This window comes from Heloderma suspectum, chromosome 9 (genome assembly GCF_057233095.1).
Source record: "Heloderma suspectum isolate Gila_16-S chromosome 9, 16-S_ref, whole genome shotgun sequence".
NCBI classification, from domain to species: Eukaryota; Metazoa; Chordata; class Lepidosauria; order Squamata; family Helodermatidae; genus Heloderma; species Heloderma suspectum.
In genome coordinates, this window is record NC_139466.1 from 4649395 (window position 1) to 4667929 (window position 18535).

Below are 18535 nucleotides of genomic sequence, written 5' to 3' on the forward strand. Positions count from 1 at the left end.
AAACAGGACGCAGGTGCAGGTGTTGCCGGCGTGTACGAAGGGTCCTTCGTACTGGAAGTGAAACTTTTGACCCCTGTTGGTGTCCCTTGTATGGGATGCCCTCTGGAAGGCTGTGTGCGATGCTCCAGGCATTTTGGAAAACCAGTCATGGCTGATCTCTGCTACCAAGTGCTTAAGAACAAGGATCCCATTTAAGGCAACTGCTTTGTTCTTAATTTATTGGGGTTCATTTTGTAATGAATGTGTAACTGAGATTTTCTGGTACTTTCCAACTGGTGTTTTTGTGTCGTCTTATGAACTGAGCTGCTCCAAGAGCTGAAAAACAAGATATATGCCAAGGTGAGGAACCTTTTCTGGACCGAGGGCCACATTGATTCCGGGCAAGTGCATCTGGGGTAATACACCAGCAGTGGGTGCGGGCCCAGCCCAAAGTGTGTGTGGTGCTACCCCATTGCTGTCATGTAGCCCCCCAGCATGCTTGCCTAGACCCCTCCCCACCCCCAACCTGAATCACCACATGGAAAGGCAGTGCATTGTGTATGGAGGGAGGCTGGGCTCCCTTTGTTACTGTGCAGCATGGAAAGGCAGGGAGATGGGCCGTAGCTCAGTGGTAGAACCTGTTTTGCATGCAGAAGGTCCCAGGTTTGATCCCTGGCATCTCCAGGTAGTTCTGGGAAAGAATCCTGCCTGAAACCCTGGAGAGCCGTTGCTGCCAGTCGGTGTCAATAGTACTGGCTTAGATGGACCCAGGGTCTGACTCAGTATACGGCAGCTTCCTATGCTCCTAACTGGATCCAAGCCAGAATGGCAGCAAAAAGGAGGATGTCTCTGGGGAGACCTCAGAATGGGGAAGACCAGTTCTACTGGTCCATTACTAGGGGGGAAGCTTCAAGGCAACGTGACTGGAAGGAGCAGGGAGAGGTGATGAAGACCTACCAGGAGCAGCAGCCGGGGTCAGCAGTGGTGGCCCGGCCGAGAAGGAGGAGCACAAGACCTGGAAGAGGAGTCGGCACTCCAGGGTGCAGCACCTTCATAAAGGGTCCAGGTGCCAGGCCAGCAACTCGGTTGCTGGTCCCACTGCAATTCCCCTTGCATGGACAGAAGCACCAGCCCAACTCCCCACAATTGCTTTTGAGATGTGCAGAAGGGAGTTTTCCCTTGAAATCCAGGGATCTGCCCAGCAGCGTGTGCCAAGGAAATTGTATTTATTTATATACTTCCCTGTATACTGTATACAGGGAAGGCTTAGTGGTTAAGACGCTGAACTGCAGACTGGAAGGTCGGCAGGACAGCAGTTCGAGACCTGAGTGCCGCGTGACGGAGCGAGCTCCCGTCTTCAGTCCCAGCTCCTGCCAACCTAGCAGTTCGAAAGCAAGAAATTGCAAGTAGATAAATAGGTACCGCCTCGGCGGGAAAGGTAACAGCGTTCCGTGCACCTCGGTGCTCAGTCATGCTGGCCACATGACCACGGAAGCGTCTTCGGACAGCGCTGGCTCTTCGGCTTAGAAACGGGGATGAGCACCGCACCCTACAGTCGGACACGACTGGTTGGGGACACCTTTTTTTATACTGTATACATTTAGATGACCTTCCTGTTTAAGCAGACGTTTAACCTTTAATCTCTTGCTTTATTGATTTTATGGCTGGCTCCTCAAAGTTTTCAATATTTTTAAATGTTTTTAATGTTCAGTTATTATTTTGGTACGTGTATTGCTCTGTTATTTATTTATTTATTTATTTATTTATTTATTTATTTATGCTTTGGTTATTTTGTTGTTGTTGTTTGGTTTTATGATTTTAAACTGCCCCAAGGGCATTTGCCAGTTGGGTGGTATACGAATCATAACCATAATCATAACAACAACAACAAGAAGAAGAAGTAATAAGGACTTGCTTCCATTGTAAGAAATTTCTAAGCGATGTACAAACAATACAGTATAAAGCCACAATAAAATATTGCATGAGAACAAGAAAGACAAGATCACCCTTCCGGGAAAGCTTGTTCCAACAAGTATGTTTTCAGTAGGTGCTGAAAACCTTGGAGGGCCCTGTGCCTCTCTACTTTGTGCTGGTGGTGAGTCGCAGAGAGGGTGCTAGGATGCTACCGGCCAGATTCTGAGCCACTGTGGACCGGCCCTCCAAAATCGTAGGCACTGCCAGGAGAGGAACTTCAGGGATCCCCATGGGAGCCTTCCTACCCTCAGCAAGCTCTCAGAGGGGCTCTGGCAAATTTTAAACCGAGCCCCTGCTTTGCATGCAGAGGGTCCCTGCTTCAGTCCTCATCACCTTGTGGTAGGGCTGGGAAAGCCTCCTCTCTGAAACCCTGGAGAGCCACTGCTAGTCAGTGTAGACCAAGGGTCAACATATACCAGATGTTCCTGGATGTTTTGGACTACAACTCCCATAATCCCCAACCACTGGCTGTAGTGGCTAGGGCTGATAGGGGTTGTGCCCTCCAGGTGTTTTGGACTACAACTCCCATAACCCCCAATCATTGGCTGTACTGGCTGGGGCTGATAGGGGTTGGTGCCCTCTGGATGTTTTGGACTACAGTTCCCAGATTGTAGTCCAAAAACATAGTAGTCCAATACATAGGGGGTTGGACCCGATGGCCTTGTAGGCCCCTTCCAACCCTACTATTCTATGATTCCCATAATGCCCAACCATTGGCTGTACTGGCTGGGACTGATGGGAGGTGTAGTCCAAAACATTCGGAGGGCACCAGGTTGCCTACCTCTGGTGTAGACAGTACTACTCTACATGAACCAGAGGTCTGACTTGGCATGAAACTGCTTCCTATGTCCCTTTTTAAACCAGCCCTTAATTCAGAGCCATGAGGACCGGCATCTTTTATCTTCAAGGGAAGGGCCATAGCTCAGTGACAAAGTAGCTGCTTTGCATGCACATGGGCCCAAGTTCGATCCCAGACATCTGTAAGTTGGGCTGGAACTGACGCCTGCCTGGAACCCCGTCAGGATAGACAAAACTGAGCTAGATGCACTAAGTGTCTGGCTCAGCAGAAGGCCCCTTCCAGCGTTCGGGGCCGCCTTCCTCTTCCTCCCCAGCCAGCCCCCCCGTCTGTTCAGGCTGCTTGGTGGGTTTCAGTTTGTCAATTCAGAATAAAGTGCCGTTTGATTCCTTTGAGCATGGATTAGAAGGTGAACCCCTGCCCTTTATCGCTTCCCCTGGCAGACTTGTTTGAAGGAAAGCGGCGTGATCTGAGAGCGGCCGTGCAACGCCTACAGCAATCCAACGAACCGATTGAAATAATCAACCCACAATCAAAGACGGCAATTAAAGTTTTATTTTATCAACTCTATTGTTAAATTACACAATCAAAGTCAGTCAAACCCCACCCCCCTCGTAGCTGTAAATCTACATGATAAGATAGCAGCCTATAGTGGAAATCAGTAGAATTCGCATGGTCATGACAAAAATTGAGTCCGCATATGCATACATCCTCTATATACAACAAACAGGATACACAAAAGGAAACAATTCTTTTTTTCCGTAAACCATGCACACCACAGCATAAAAACAAAATTTAATCTCCTGCATCAGGCAGGGCCCTTTGAACCGACAGGGGGCGCAACAGTCCCTCCGCGGCAGCGCCTGCTGAATGCAAGAGCTGATTATTTCTCCCGGTTAAAACCAAAGAATCCACTGGAGATGCTAGACTGGCATTTTAATTTGTTTATTAAAACCCACTGTATGTAAAATGAATTTCTTTGCATGTAGTTTTGCTGTTGTTTGGCTTTTCCTTCTTTATTATTTTTTTTTAAGTTTAGCGAATTCCCTTAGGGCTACAAAAGAATGTTTGATGCAACAAGCTTTGGATAAGGCTAAAATCCTATACCCACTTACCTGGGAAGAAGCCTCATTGAACTCAATGTGACTTACTTTTAAGTAGACCTGTATAGGATTGCTCTGCCAAGCAGGGAGATACAGGTGTTTTTTTGTTTTTATTTTGTAAAGCTTTTTTATATGGCGTGTCACCAGCCTTACTCGGGTTAGCATCACAGATGAAAGAGTGATATTGCAAAAAGACCCTTCTTAATATTCAATTTGCATGAAATAAGGAAATTTGGAGGCATCTGCCACTGTCAGATGCCTCCAGTCCCACAGCTGAGAAGAAGTAAAGGTTAAGTTATGTCAACCCAAGCCATTAAAAATACAGCTACCCGAGCGCATAAACTGCAATTATCATCAGTTCTCATTAGAGAGCTAGGAAGAAAAGCTTCTGAACTTGTTCTCTTATCACTGCACTCTTCACACCATTTTTGCATAGAGGTTCCATGATCCAAGCACATTAACGCATCCTGCCCCTCCCCTTCTGGACCGGCTCCGAGTGTCAGTAAAAAAAAGAGAAGCACTGAATGAGATCCTCTATGCACTATGCCGCAGACGTTCTAGGAGGATGCTGGGTAAACATTTCAAAACTTCAGGGCCTTGTCTTCAAAAGCAACTAGTGCCCCTATTCTAGAACACAGATGTTTTATCTGGAAGTAGGTTCAGCTGAGCGCAGGACGCTTTGAATTGTGGCCTTAGAAGCTCAGCGTCATCTACAGTCCGTGGTGGTGCTCAGGTCCCAAGGACAAACTTCCCTTGGGAGAGATAGATATGGTCATATCCTACAATGCTCCAATATTTGTCAGGTGTCGGGATATGCAGACTGTCAGGTTAAACAAAAACTATCATCAGCGGGCGTTACATCAATGCAGGGTTCCCAGGTTCTGTCCCAACACTTCACATGCTGACTCACTTTTGCGTAGACCCAGCTTCCCCAACCTGGTGCCTGTCAGGGTGGAAACTGAGCCCAGAGAGTCTCAGAGCAGTTCGGATTCTGAGGAGGAATCTCTGCCAGGTGCTGAGCCTGGGAGGGATGAGCTGGCCCCTCTCCCACAGATTGCTGTTCCTCCTCAGAATCCGAACTGCTCTGAGGCTCTCTGGGCTCAGTTTCCACCCTGACAGGGCCCTCCAGACAATTTGCACTTCAACTCCCAGCAGCTCCAGCCAGCATGGCCAATGGCCAGGAATGCTGGGAGTTGCAGTCCCAAACGTCTGGAGAGCACCAGGTTGGGGAAGGCTGGTGTACAATTTGGCAGTGGGGAAGGGAAGGCATAGGTTAGAGGAAGAGTGCATGGCAGAAGGTCTCAGGTTCAATCACCAGTTTCTCCATTAAACAACAATAATGTCCTGTATTGGACGTTGAGGAAGAATCTGAGGCCTGTCACAGCAAATACCACTGGGCTAGATGAACTAATGAACTGACTCCAGCTGGAATAACGTCCTCACATGCTTCCATCTGCTCACTTTCAGGTTTGTTTGTTAACTGGGACCAGTACAATAACTGGGAGTGTGGTAGGTGGATGGGCAGTCTATGCAAAAACTCAGGGTCTTCAGCCACCTATGGCTGGCACTCACCTTCCATTCGGTGTCACCTTTTGCCTTTGGCAACACACCAAACGCAACGGCTCTGGCATCTTCTTCCTTGCATTATCTGTTTAATCACATTGCTGCCCAGCCTTCCATTAAGGATTGCCTAAACACGTTGCTACTTTTTTTCTTTTCTTTTTACAGGGAAGAGGGCCGCTCCCACACCTGCATATGTACGTAGCACTCAGGGAGCAATCCTGTGCACGTTTAGACAGAAAAAAGACTACAACTCCCAGCATTCCCCAGCCAGCATAGGACTGAGCCCTTAATTTCTTTATGCACAGGTGTATCTCCACCCTCAATGCAAGATGGATGGAAATATGCATTGTCTTACACATCATGCATGGCGGATGGTGAACTCATTGGATGCCTTCCATATGTATCAAGACGGGTGCACATCTGGGCATGCACACACATCTCATCTGTGCAAACAATTCCCAATCCAGAAAGGGGATCCATGGCTGGATTCTCCCTTCCACGCATGGATTTCCCTTGCTATATCAGAGCCACTGTGTCAAGTGGTAACAAAAAGCATTGGAGTGCATTCTCAAGAGCAGAGGTCTCTCAGTAGGTGAGGCTGGGATGCTGGTGACTCTCTCTCTGTTATTCTCCCTGCACATGAAGGTGAGGAAATTATTCTGGCATCTGCACATGCATCTCATGATGAATTGCCCCCAAATATAAGAACGATGGCTTCTTGCAGGTCTGTGTCTCACGTTTTCTGTTATCGTCTAAAATCTGCAGGCCTCAGAAGTACATGAAAAAGCATTCAATGAATAGTTCAATTTTCACATCATGACGTAAAGAGTGGGCAGGACGCAAACCCTAAGTTCAGGCATCCCCCCCCCCCTGCCCAATTGCTCAGAAATTCTTTAACAAATACTGCCTCTACTGGGAAAAATTACTATATAACAATACACAAAATGGTGGAGTCCTCCAGGTTAAAAACCATCAAATCCTGCTAAAGGAATGCATGAATAGCAAGAAGATTTGTAAAATTAGACACAAATATAAGGGTGCATGGAAGAATCTCTCTCTTTCCCTCATCAAAATATTACGATATGCTCTTACATCTTCAAAATGTATTAAAATTCAGTTGCCTCAAAGAAGCCTACACTTACATTTTCTGGTATAAATGCCCTCCAAATAACTGGGATAATTTCCCCCCACCCTCTATCATGAAATAAAACGCGCTTAAAATCCATTAACAGCCGTAGGCAGATTTTTTTTTAAAAAAATGTTTAAATATTTATAGACAAATCCCATCCGTTCTTTGTTAAAAGCCAATATACACAGACACCTGGCAATATTTTCATCTGCAGAAGTTTACTGTCCTGTTCATCACAATTTGTATTTGGTACATGCCATAAGAAGTTGGTGGCCTCTGAAAATATATTAATGAAATAAAAGCAAAAGATCCAGGGGGATATTCTAGTGAGATGGTTTATTTTGTGTGTGTAGTGCAGGGGTCCCCAACCTTTTTGGTTCACTGGGCACATTTGGAATTTTGAGACAGTGTCATGGGCATTCTCACAAAATGGCTGTCATAGGGGCTTGCCCATTTGTAAAATGGCTGCCATGGTGGGCATAGCTGATCCCAAAACACTCAGTTTCCAGAAAGCAAACTGGTGAGACCAAAAGATGGTACTGGACAGCAGCGCTTCATCTTCCAGCATGCCAGCCTCCCAATTATAAACAAAATAATTTAAAAGAGCTTAAGAAATAAAATAAAAATCAGGAGGGTGGACACCAAGAGAGGTGTCTGTAGGCACATTGGTACCCAGGGGCATCACGTTGGGAGACCCCAGGTGTAGCATTAATGCTTCCCACAAGGATGCTGTTCTTGAACATTATGCCTTGACCTTCCAAGCTCCAGGAAATGAGTGTTTTGCCTGTCCCAAACAACCACCAACAATGGAGGCAGGCCCCACAGACTTTAGATGATAGGGTGGGGCTATATAATGTGGAGTGAAGCTTGTTGACCGAAGTGGACAGTGTTAAATGGGACTCTCGGTCGCCATACTTGCTGCAGCCTCTTTGGGCTGCCCCAAGGTGGTACAGTCACACTGTAGTCCTCAGTGAAATGTTTGGTATGGAAATTGAATGGTCGGTCCCTCTTAACTGCAATGCCAAGGTCACAGGGCTTTTGACGTAGAGGTATAAGGACAGAGCCAGCGCCCCTTATCTGCACCCATACAGTGTCCCATAGTTTTCAATTTAACACTGGAAGTTCCGGCCGTGTGCCACTCTCTTCTTTTTCTTATCTCTAATGGCTGGACCGAATATGAAAACATTGGGGATTTCTCCAGGAGTTTACAAAAATGGGTTGATGGGCCACACACAACCCACACCCCATGTACTGCCCTCATAAACACACTTCCCCCACCTCAAAAATGTTCCCTCCCTCCCTTCTGCATCCTAAGCCATTTACCATTTCAACATTGGTTATTTTGCCCGAGCAACAATTTCTGATAGCAATTACTGGCTCCATTTCCTCAACAGGCCAACATTTTTTTTGAAAGGGACAGGTCTGAGACACAGAGAGATTAAAAGGTTAACCCACATACAGTACGACATTTAACGCAAAAGCATCAGCGAAGGTCACAGAGAGCCCCTTGCGTTCCTCAGCCCTCGAAGAAGCTGACTTATCTTGGCTATTTCATCCTCTACATGTTGCAGTTCTCTTCCACCTTTCAAATCAGGACCCCTCCAAAAATCAGCTAGCCCCTATTATCGCCACTGTTCCACATTCCCGATGTAATCAGTAGTTGAATTTGTGGTGCTCTGCTCCTTGCTGTGAACCTGCTTCGCCCTCCAGATTTTCCGTTGCTCCTGGCGCTTCCTCCTGGCTTCCTGGTGCTCCTTCTGTCTCATGTACTGGTACCTTTGCAGGAAAAGATCTTTTGCATAATCATACAGCTCCATGTCTAAAAAATTGAGGACCTCAATGCGTTTCTGAGTATCTCCATCGATGTCCACGCTGGAGGCCCTTGTGCTATTGTACTGTGTGAATGGCGAGATGAAGTTCATGTTGAACGTTTTCTCAAAGAGATACTGAGTCTTCCTTTGGAACTCCGTCAGGCCAAAAAAGGCCATCCGTTTCAGGTTCTCCTTGGCGCTGTCCAGGAGAACCTTGTTCCGCTGCTCTTCTGGCATGACGGACAAATTGTAACATCCCACCAGGCTGAGGTCAGCCAACATGCGGACCTGGCGGTTGTTGGCTAAGTTGTACGGACAATCCATGAACTCCTGCAGTGAACAGCCCGACCAGTCGTCCCCTGAGTAACAGCTGGGCAACTCTTCAGACGTTGGTGATCTCCCATCGCAGACGTGCAACGAAGCCTTCCAGGTTGCTCCTCTTTGAACGTGTCTCCATTCACTCAAGTATCGGGATACTGGGTCTCGCAAGATTGTGATGTAGTAGAAATTCCTGGGGGAGGGAAAGAAAGGCAAAGAGGGCTTAAAAAAAAAAATCGCACCACCACAGGTTACTTTATTAGCATCTGACTATACACTTAGGAAGTGCTGGCTGAATGGATTTTAGAAACTCTAGCAGCACATGGCTTCCTTCATTTTCTAAATTCATTCTGCAAATTCCCTCTAAAACCCAATAGTGGGCAATCTAACAAGATAGTAAAACACAATAGCGTTTTAAAACACAATAGTGGGAAAAAACACAATAGTGGGCAATCTAGCAAGATCCTGGTTAACAGATGTCTATGCCTGTGCTGAACTGGAGTAACAGAGTCTTTTGATCATGTACTCTTGTGTGGTAATTTGTAGAGAGCTTGTAGAGAGAGGCTGATTCTCCCTCTATTAAGAACTATCCTGGGACAATTTTCTGAAGATCTGGGTATTGTTCTGCTTGAGGGACAATTCCTCCTATATCACTTAGAGGGTTGCAATTTTTTTTTTAAATTCAGTGAAAATTAGGAACAAAAATTGTCAGCCTCTTTTTGAATAAATGTTTTATCTCATTATTCTTAACTAATTTTATCTGCTCTGTTATTCAATATTTTTATTGGTTGTCACTGTAGTAGTCATGTTGCAGGAATTCATATTTCCTGGCATTAGAGAGGAGAGGTCTCTGCACCTTGGAGAGCTCCTTTAGAGTTCTGACTGGTTCTGACTGAAAGCTGGACCGGATTCACCACCCCACTGACACTGGAGCCACCAGCCTGCACTGAGGTAGACCAATGGACCTAGTCTGAAAGACATGGATCTAAGCCCCAACTCAGCTAGGACTTCATTAGACGTCTGTCGGCGTGTCAATATCTTACCAGTTCCCAAATGGTAAAAAGGGGCTACCAAAGTCCTAACCCCCAGGGTACAGTAAATGAAATGTTACCTAGCCAGCACCTTATCAGCAGGGTGGGCTATTAATCTTAACTCACCCCAGTATTGTCTCACAAGATGTCCACTACGCTATTGTGACTTCCTTAGGTAAAGTGAAGACCCCTCCAACATCAAAGGTTGTGGACAGACCCTCTACCCTTGGCTTTCATGTTACCTGCTAGACTAAATCACAGCACCATTTTCAGGACAGGGAGGGCAAAATTCAGGTCCAAGATATAGAATCATAGAATAGTAGGGTTGGAAGGGGCCTATAAGGCCGTTGAGTCCAACCCCCTGCTCAGTGCAGGAGCCCAAGTCAAAGCATCCCTGACAGATGGCTGTCCAGCCTCATCTTAAATGCCTCCAGTGTGGGAGAGCCCCTCACCTCCCTAGGGAATTGGTTGCATTGTTGTATTGCTCTAGCAGTCAGGAAGTTTTTCCTGATGTTCAGCCGGAATCTGGCTTCCTGTCACTTGAGCCCATGATTCCGTGTCCTGCACTCTGGGATGATCGAGAAGAGATCCTGGCCTTCCTCTCTGCGACAACCTTTCAAGTACTTGAAGAGCGCTATCCTATCTCCCCTCAGTCTTCTCTTCTCAAGGCTAGACATGCCCAGTTCTTTTGGTCTCTCCTCATAGGGCTTTGTTTCCAGTCCCCTGATCATCCCTGTTGCCCTCCTCTGAACCCTCTCCAGCTTGTCTGCATCCTTCTTCAAGTGTGGTGCCCAGAACTGGACACAGTACTCCAGATGAGGCCTAACCAGTGCTGGGTAGAGGGGAACTAGTACTTCCCGGGATTTGGAAGCTATACTGCAGCCCAAAAGAGCATTGGCTTTTTTTGCACCCACATCACATTGTTGGCTCATATTCAGCTTGTGATCTACAACAATTCCAAGATCCTTCTCACTTGTAGTATTGTTGAGCCAAGTATCCCCCAAGTATGTGTTTGAAATTAAATTGCACAAAAGCAACAACCTCAAAAAACAGTGTTGTGTTAAAGCAGGTCTATGGGTTACTTTTTTTTTTTTTACACCACATAAAGAGGTATAGCAATGTTACCAACACAGGTCGAACATTCTCTCCCTTTTATTTTTTATTTTTAAAAGCAATTGAATGTGTATTCAGTAAGCATCCTCTGTACTTATTTATTCATTTATTATCCTCTACTTTTGCCTTGCCCTTTGGCCCAGTGGGCCTACAAAGGGCATGGATTACAAACTAATTAAAAAAGCACACACATAGAAATTAAAATAATAATTAAAAATAATACGGTACATCAAATGAGCAGCAACCCCCCCAGCTGAGACCAGACCCCCAAACATCCCCAAACAACAAGCGTTCCAGAAGCTCATAGAGAGACGCATCTTAGTCAACTGCCTAAAAACTAACTGTGAGGGAGCAAAGCAATCTTACCCCAAGGAGGTAATTCTACAATCGTGATGCCAATCCTGAAAAGGTTAACCAGGGTCACCAGCCATCATACCCCAGATTGCTAAAGAACCCAGAGTGCAGACTCAGAGGAAGAACTTAGAATAGGGGTTGGTTGATTAAGGGGAAGGTGATCTTTAAGCTATATTCAGTCAAAGTATAGGCCTATACAATTGACACCCAATATGGAAGTCACCCTAGAAACAGCAAGCTGCTCAGAGATACAGGAATCCCTACAGGAATGACCACACATGATCTTAAGGGATGGGCAAGCCTTAACCCCCATACATGACGCCCCTGAACCAGTGGTGGCTCCGGGTTTTGGAGGGCCCTTGGGCAAGACACCCTTCACGGGCCCCTCCCGTAGTGAATCTGCCTTCTCGCCGCCATGGTCCCCAGCTGCTCTCACTCCTCCTCCTCTGTCCCATCATTGCTACCAGTTGCTTGCTTGACAAGCAGAGCCCAGGGAAAAAGGAGGCCGTGGCATCTCCTCCTCCTCCTCCTCACCATTGCTTGAGCCGGAACGAGAGGCAGGTGAACAAGCAGGCTGCAATGGGGAAGAGGAGCAGCAACTCCAGGGGGCTCTTGTCAGTGGGCCCCTGCTGGGGTGTGGGCCCTCAGCAGGTGCCCAGCCATGCCGACCCTTGACGATGGGTCTACCCTGTTCTAGCCTCAATCTAGCATCAGCAGCTTGGTAACTGTACAAAACTAATGCATCTGGAAAAGGCTGTTTGCTCCATTTCCCTAACTGGAGCAGCTTCTCTGTGTGCCAATACGAGCTAAAAAATTGGTGGAACCTCACTAGCCAGTCCGTGGCATATCAGTCACCCTCTTAACTCATACACGTGTGGCTGAGACCGCATCGGCCTGTACCACGAACAACATGATGTGCCATAGACAGAGGAACAGCACAGGCAACAAACTGAGCAGAGCTGTCCCTCCGCCCCCGCCCCAAATGTGTATCTTTTTGTGAAGCACTTAAAAAAAAAGAGGGAGGAAAGAAGCAGAGGAAAGTAGAAGAGCACGAAAAGAACTGTTTTACGAGCAGCTCGGTGACACAAATCAAGTCCTAACGGCGGAATTCAACAAGGCACTTCCTCCTGCAAAACACAGCAGGGGCTTAACGGATTTCCCCCTTTCTCAGCTGGCTTGCGAAGGATGAGTCACTGGCCCCATAGAACTCACACAAACATGGGTCTCAAGAGCTGCTTGGAGGATCAGCTATGCTGGCTGTAAACATATGTGCTCAAATGTCAGCAATAACCGCAGGGGGAGAGCAGCTGTGGTGTGGAACAGTGATGGAGGGCAGAGAGCAGCGCTGGGCATCGCCTGGCCCGCGTAGCTGGTCCCCAGTCACCCCGGGTGTGACAGCATCCACAGGGTGTGGGATTCTGAGATGCTGCTGCAAGAGGTCAGAGGCAAGCTGGGATCCTAGGTTTTCTTGAGCCTCCCGCAGGGTTACACTTCTCTTTTCTTTAAAGACAAAGAGGATGGTCAAAGTTTTGTTGTTTTCATTTTAATGTGCAAATGTAGGAAATAGGCCACTTGCTCCAGAAGTGAAGGGTAAGAAAGCGAGCTACGAGCCAGGAATCGCCAGGTTCCATCTTGCCTCTTCCCTGCGGTGAACTCATGAGGTGTGCCACTTCCCTGTTCTAGCCACATTTCTATAAAGGGCCACCTCTCCCTATATGAGCCCACAGGTCAAGTGGCAGCAGACGAGCATGCAGGGCCGGCCCTTCCGTTAAGCAGAGTGAGGCGGCTGCCTCAGGAGGTAGGTGCAGGGAAGCGGCGGGGAGGATTTGGAGGGCAGAGCTGTGTCCCTCATGCCTCCTACCCTGTGGCTCCAAAGCTTGCTTGCTGTCCTCAGGAGAAGTGGAGGACACTGTCCAGTCCCCAGTGTAGAAGCAAGATGCAGCTGCTACTCAGGTTGGCTGTTGTACATAGAAAGGGGGAGGGCGCCATCTTGTCCTTTGCCTCAGCCGGCAGTCTCTGGCCGGCCCAGCAAGCATGCTCTGCTCACTCTCCTTACGTTAGTAGCTGTTAGGAGCAGGGCCTTCACTGCAGTAGCTCCCAAGTTCTGTGCAGCCCTCCCCAAGCAGATGAGGTAGACCACATCCTGATTAGGGTTTTAGAAAGGGCAGGAAGCCTTATGTTTGGATGGCCGAGAATCCCACCTTATGCAAGTCCAAAGGGGCTTACTCCCAGGTAACTTTCCATGGCTGTTCAGGGGCCCTTGGTCCCAGGGCATGGTCTGAGAGGCATGCTGGAGCCACGTAGCCAAAGGTAAGCAGGCCTGGGTCCACTCAGTGCTAGGCTGGGAGACCGCCTTGGACCCCTCTGTACGCTGGAGTGTACAGTACAATAACTACACGCAATGGAATAATTACAGTGTGTGCAACGCAACGCATACGTATGTTCTGGGTTGGATCCAGTCTTAGTTAGTTACACTGAGCTCCCACTGAAATGAGTGGAACTTAAGTCATGACTAACTTGCTCCACTGATTGCAACGGGGCCTATGCGCAACAGGCGTTTTCTAGATCCAACCCAAGTATTATTGTTGGAACAGCTTCTGCCAACTCCCTTGATTCTTTCAAATCCCTCCTAAACACCCACCTTTGCCAGGGAACCTTTGCCTCAGTTCCCTAGTTCTCATGTCCTCCTGCAGCCTTCCCCAATCTGGTGCCCCCCAGATATCTTGGAATACAACTCCCATCATTAGTGGTTGGACTCGATGGTCATATAGGCCCCTTCCAACCCTACTATTCTATGATTCTATGATCATCCCATCTGTAAGGCCGCAGGGTGGCCAATGCTGCCCTATGGCAACTGAATCTGTAACCAAGACGAAGTGTGTGTCACTGAAACAATCGCATGTTCTTCTCCAGTCCGCGTCTGCCTTCACATCCCTCCTCTTCCTTGGCTGTCTCCCCTGTGTGACTGTAAGCTCCTAGGGGCAGGAAGCTGTCCTCTTGCATTCTGTAAAGTGCCATGCACAGTGAAGGCACGCTATAGATACTGAAATAAATAAATGACTCTGTTAGTATGCTTTTATTATTGTTGTTTATCGTCTTGATCCCTTGTTCATCATTTGGGAACTACTGGACAAAGCAACCTGTCGATATTTTAAATGAGTCAATATACATAAAGAAGTAAAAATATGGTGAGAAGAGCATTGATCTGTCTTTCTGGCCTGTGTTATAATGATCACTGAGATCATTATGTGAATCGCTTTGTACACCCAAAAAACACTATATGAATGCAAAGAACTTACTTAACTTTTTATATATTTCTAGCTAGCCTTATTATTGGGGACGGGCAAATGTGCGATGCTTGAGAGATGGGTGATTCTTCAAGCATCGGCTTGCTGCTCATCTAATTTGGGATTCCTGTTCACATTTGTGATTGCTGCTTGCACTGTGCGAATTGGAAAACTATGCAAATTGAATAGCGACGTAACATGAAATTTGCACAACTTTCCCATTTGATTTGCACAAATTTCCTAAATTGATGCAAAGTTCCTAAATTTTTGTGAATTTCCTCCAAAGAATAAAGTGGGGGAAATTTGCACAAATGATGAAATTTGTGTGAATTTAGGAAATTTAGGTAAATTTAGGAAATTTGTGCAAATCAAATACAAGCACATGTTCGGCAATGTATGAACATTTTCGACAGACGTGTGCTCAGTTTTGAGATTGCATTCAGAATTGCGAACAGGGCATGCTTGCATGGTTGGCATGCAAAAACGAAATTCTCATACATCCCTACTTACTATAGATGATAGACCTGATGTGAATGACCGCATATACTCATAAAACAAGAACACCATAAGCACCTCTCAGGAAATATGATTTAACACAGCACTGCTTAAGTTCAACTTTATGCTGCTCCAAATTTTTTTTGGGGAAAAGGAATGTCTTGTATTGTGTCCCTTCGGAAAATATTATTTTATTACTATTTATTATTTAGATAGAGCCCCCAGTGTGCAGTATGGCACTTTACAGACTACACAAGGGCAGATCCTTGCCCCAGGGAGCTTACAATCTAAAATTCAACATGGAAAACCACAGAGGAGGGTAAGGGAGGTGAGGACGGGAGTAATAAACAGGGAAGCAAGATGTGGTCATTTCAGTAGCATGCCCTTCAGTAGCATGCCCTGGCAGGCTTACTTACAGCTGGGCAGTCTTCCCAAACCCTCCAGAGGTGTTGGACTTCAACTCCCATCATTGGCCATGCTGGCTGGGGATGATGGGAGTTATAGCTTACCACATCCAGAGGGCACCAGGTTGGCAAAGGCTGTAGTAGGGCATAAGAACTAGGGTGAGGAATCTCTTTTAGCTTGAGGGGCAAATTCCATTTTGGAGCAGTTCTCAGAGGCTACATTCTGTTGGTGGGTGGGACCAAAAAAGCAAAGGGGGCGTGGCCAAAATACCAAAGACACTAGCACATTGTAGCTTACAGCTCTTACGGCCAGGAACTCAGCCTGAGGAGAAGCATTTCAACCTTGCAGAATGGGAGAAAAACTGCAGAAAAGGCAGGAAAGCATCACACCATTGGTGGTGGCGGTGGTGTGGGGGAAGAACTGGAGTCTGGGGAAGGGGGCATGGCCCTCTGGGGAACCCCCGATGGCCAGAGTGGGACCCCAGGATGGCTGGATTCGGCCCCTTGGGTCTGACGTTCCTCACCCCTGAACACATGAAAATGGGGTGTTACTTGAGGGGGGGAATTGAAAGAAGACAGTTGGCATCACACAGCCTGACCACATGGCCCTGTGAACCGTGGCACCACAACTGAAAAGACCTTTCCTGAAACAGAACTGCAAGCAACAATTATATGCCATCCCCCCAGTCTTTTCCCCATTGCTTCCTACGCTCGAACACACCACTGGATGTCACTGTTCCACAGAAAATGGCGACCAGATGGAGTGGAGTTCAATAGAAGAAGCCAGTCTGAACAAGGAAGCTGCAGCTAAGCAAAACCCTGAAGAAGCTGCAGAGAATGTGTGATACATCTACGATTTTAATTGAAAATATACAGTGAAAAGGACACACACAAAAGCGGGGCTAGTTAAATTAAAAAGAAATGAGAGGGAGAGTGAACAAAGCCAACCAGCATGTGAGGTTCAAAGGCACACAAGGCAGTTATGGAGACATTTTAACTGTTTGCTGGGTACAAGTCTGTGAGAGCCAAGCCCCATCAGATTGCCATATTTGAGATCTGTTTCCCAGCCCCCTCCAAGGAGTTCAGTGCGGCCTATAGGGGATTCTGTTATTTTATCCATGTGACAACCTTGCGAGGGTGGTTAAGCTGGAACGTCAGGGGCCTGGCTCAGCATTACAAATGGCGCACAACTGCCGTCAAGCCCCGACTCTTACACCTGTCTTCCTGGAAATGTCTTGCAAAAGAAAAGACTGAGCACAAACACTGGGCCACTTTCTATACATCTCTTTTACTAAGGGAAACACAAGTCTTTGGTGGCCACGCCACCCTTTGGTGGCCTTGATGTTTGCTGGGTGGCCTTAGCTCAGTGGTAGAGCAGCTGCTTGGCATGCAGAAAGTCCCAGGTTCGATTCCCGGCAGCATCTCCAGGGAGGCTGGCAAAACTCCAGCCTGAAACCCTGGAAAGCCGCTGCTGCCAGTCAGTGCCGACAATACTGGGCTAGATGGACCACGGGTCTTATGTCATGTAAGGCAGCTTCCTAAGTTCCTGTGTCTTAGGCCAGTGGTTCTCTTTCAGCCCTTCTCTCCCTACCCAAAAAAGGTTGTTATGGGAGGGTGGGGAATGAGACATGCCACACACCAGAACATTCCTTCCCCACATGCAAAACCGCAAACACTGCAGCCACAAAACCAGGGGTGTTGAACCTCTTTCAGCTCAAGGGCCAAATTCAATTTTGGAGCTCTCAGGGGGCACATTCTAGTGGTGGGAGGAGCTGAAGCCAAAAGGGGCAGAGCTGAAGACAAATGGGGCAGGGCCAAATGCCAGCATAGTTTAGCTTAAAGTCCTTACTGCCAGGAACTAAGACTTAGGAGAGGCATTTCAACCTCTGGGAAGGAGGGGGGGGGGAACCACACAAAAAGCTTGGACACCACCAAAAGATTGGTGGAAGGGGGGCGGGGCCAGAAAAAGAGGTAGTGGCCATCTGGAAAACCTTGGTGGGCAGGATTAGGACCTGTGTATGTTTGCCTGAAGCCTTCGCTGCATCAAATTAAGAGCTCTTCCAACCTGTGCAAAGTTGGGCCCATTTGATAGCCAATAAATAAAGGAACAAAAATAAAGAGGGGCAAAAATTAAAACCAGCCAGGGTGGTGGTAGGAGGGTTGTACTTGTTAACCCCACCCACAACCTCTCCACGTATGACTGTATGTAGACAGGCTTTTCCACATGATAGGCAATCTTGCATGACAAGCATCCCCAAGCGCATGTGCAGAGGTCTGTTCCCACCTTCTGTTGAATCTATGTTTGGGTCAGGTCTGGGGAGCTGCATGGGAGGCTCAATGCTGTGTTGTGGGAAAGTGGCCAACAAAATCATAAGGACAAAGGTCGTTGCCCCAGTCAATACAAAGCTGATGTAGAAAGGGAAACAAACTCTGCGCCACAATCGATGCCTGCAACCTGCATCTCCTCAGAGCTCTCAAATTCTTTTAACCTTTTCTCTTTATAGTCTTGGCTTGCAGGTTACGACAGAGGATAATTCTGGTTTTAGAGAAAGAGAGAGGGAAGGGCGCCAGGGCAGGGGTGGGGGAAGAGGAGAGACACATTGACAGATCCAGGAAATGAACAAAGGGTACCAATTATTTTGCAAAGTAGCAGCAACTCTCCAATGAGCATCTCTCCCAGTTGAAGTCACCCTTAGCAACAGTGCAAGAATCTCTCTCAAGTCGTGCGGAAACGGTCTTGTTGGCTGAGAGCACAGGTAGATTTCTCAAGTTAACTCATGCCTATGCTATGAGTCAAGCAGACAAGATTTTTTTTTTTTTTAAACATCCACAAGAGGAATGTTAACCTGAGGACAGAGATAAAATCTTCACGGAAACAATTGGCAACGAAGATGATCAGGGGACTGGAAACAAAGCCCTATGAAGAGAGACTGAAAGAACTGGGCATGTTTAGTCTTGAGAAGAGAAGACTGAGGGGAGATAGGATAGCGCTCTTCAAGTACTTGAAAGGTTGTCGCAGAGAGGAAGGCCAGGATCTCTTCTCGAGCATCCCAGGGTGCAGGACATGGAGTAATTGGCTCAAGTTACAGGAAGCCAGATTCCGGCTGAACATCAGGAAAACCTTCCTGACTGTTAGAGCAATACGACAATGGAACCAGTTACCCAGGGAGGTGGGGGG

General features: G+C 47.2%; 1 protein-coding gene across 1 annotated transcript in view; it reads right to left on the bottom strand.

The window, feature by feature from the left end:
• Positions 1 to 7915: 7915 nt before the first annotated feature.
• Positions 7916 to 18535, bottom strand: part of HS6ST2 (heparan sulfate 6-O-sulfotransferase 2) — a 229874-nt gene continuing 219254 nt past the window's right edge. The window contains exon 2 of the mRNA XM_084813589.1: positions 7916 to 8866. Coding sequence (XP_084669715.1) covers positions 8167 to 8866 — 700 coding nt within the window. The 3' untranslated portion in view covers positions 7916 to 8166. The remainder of the gene's footprint in view (positions 8867 to 18535) is intronic.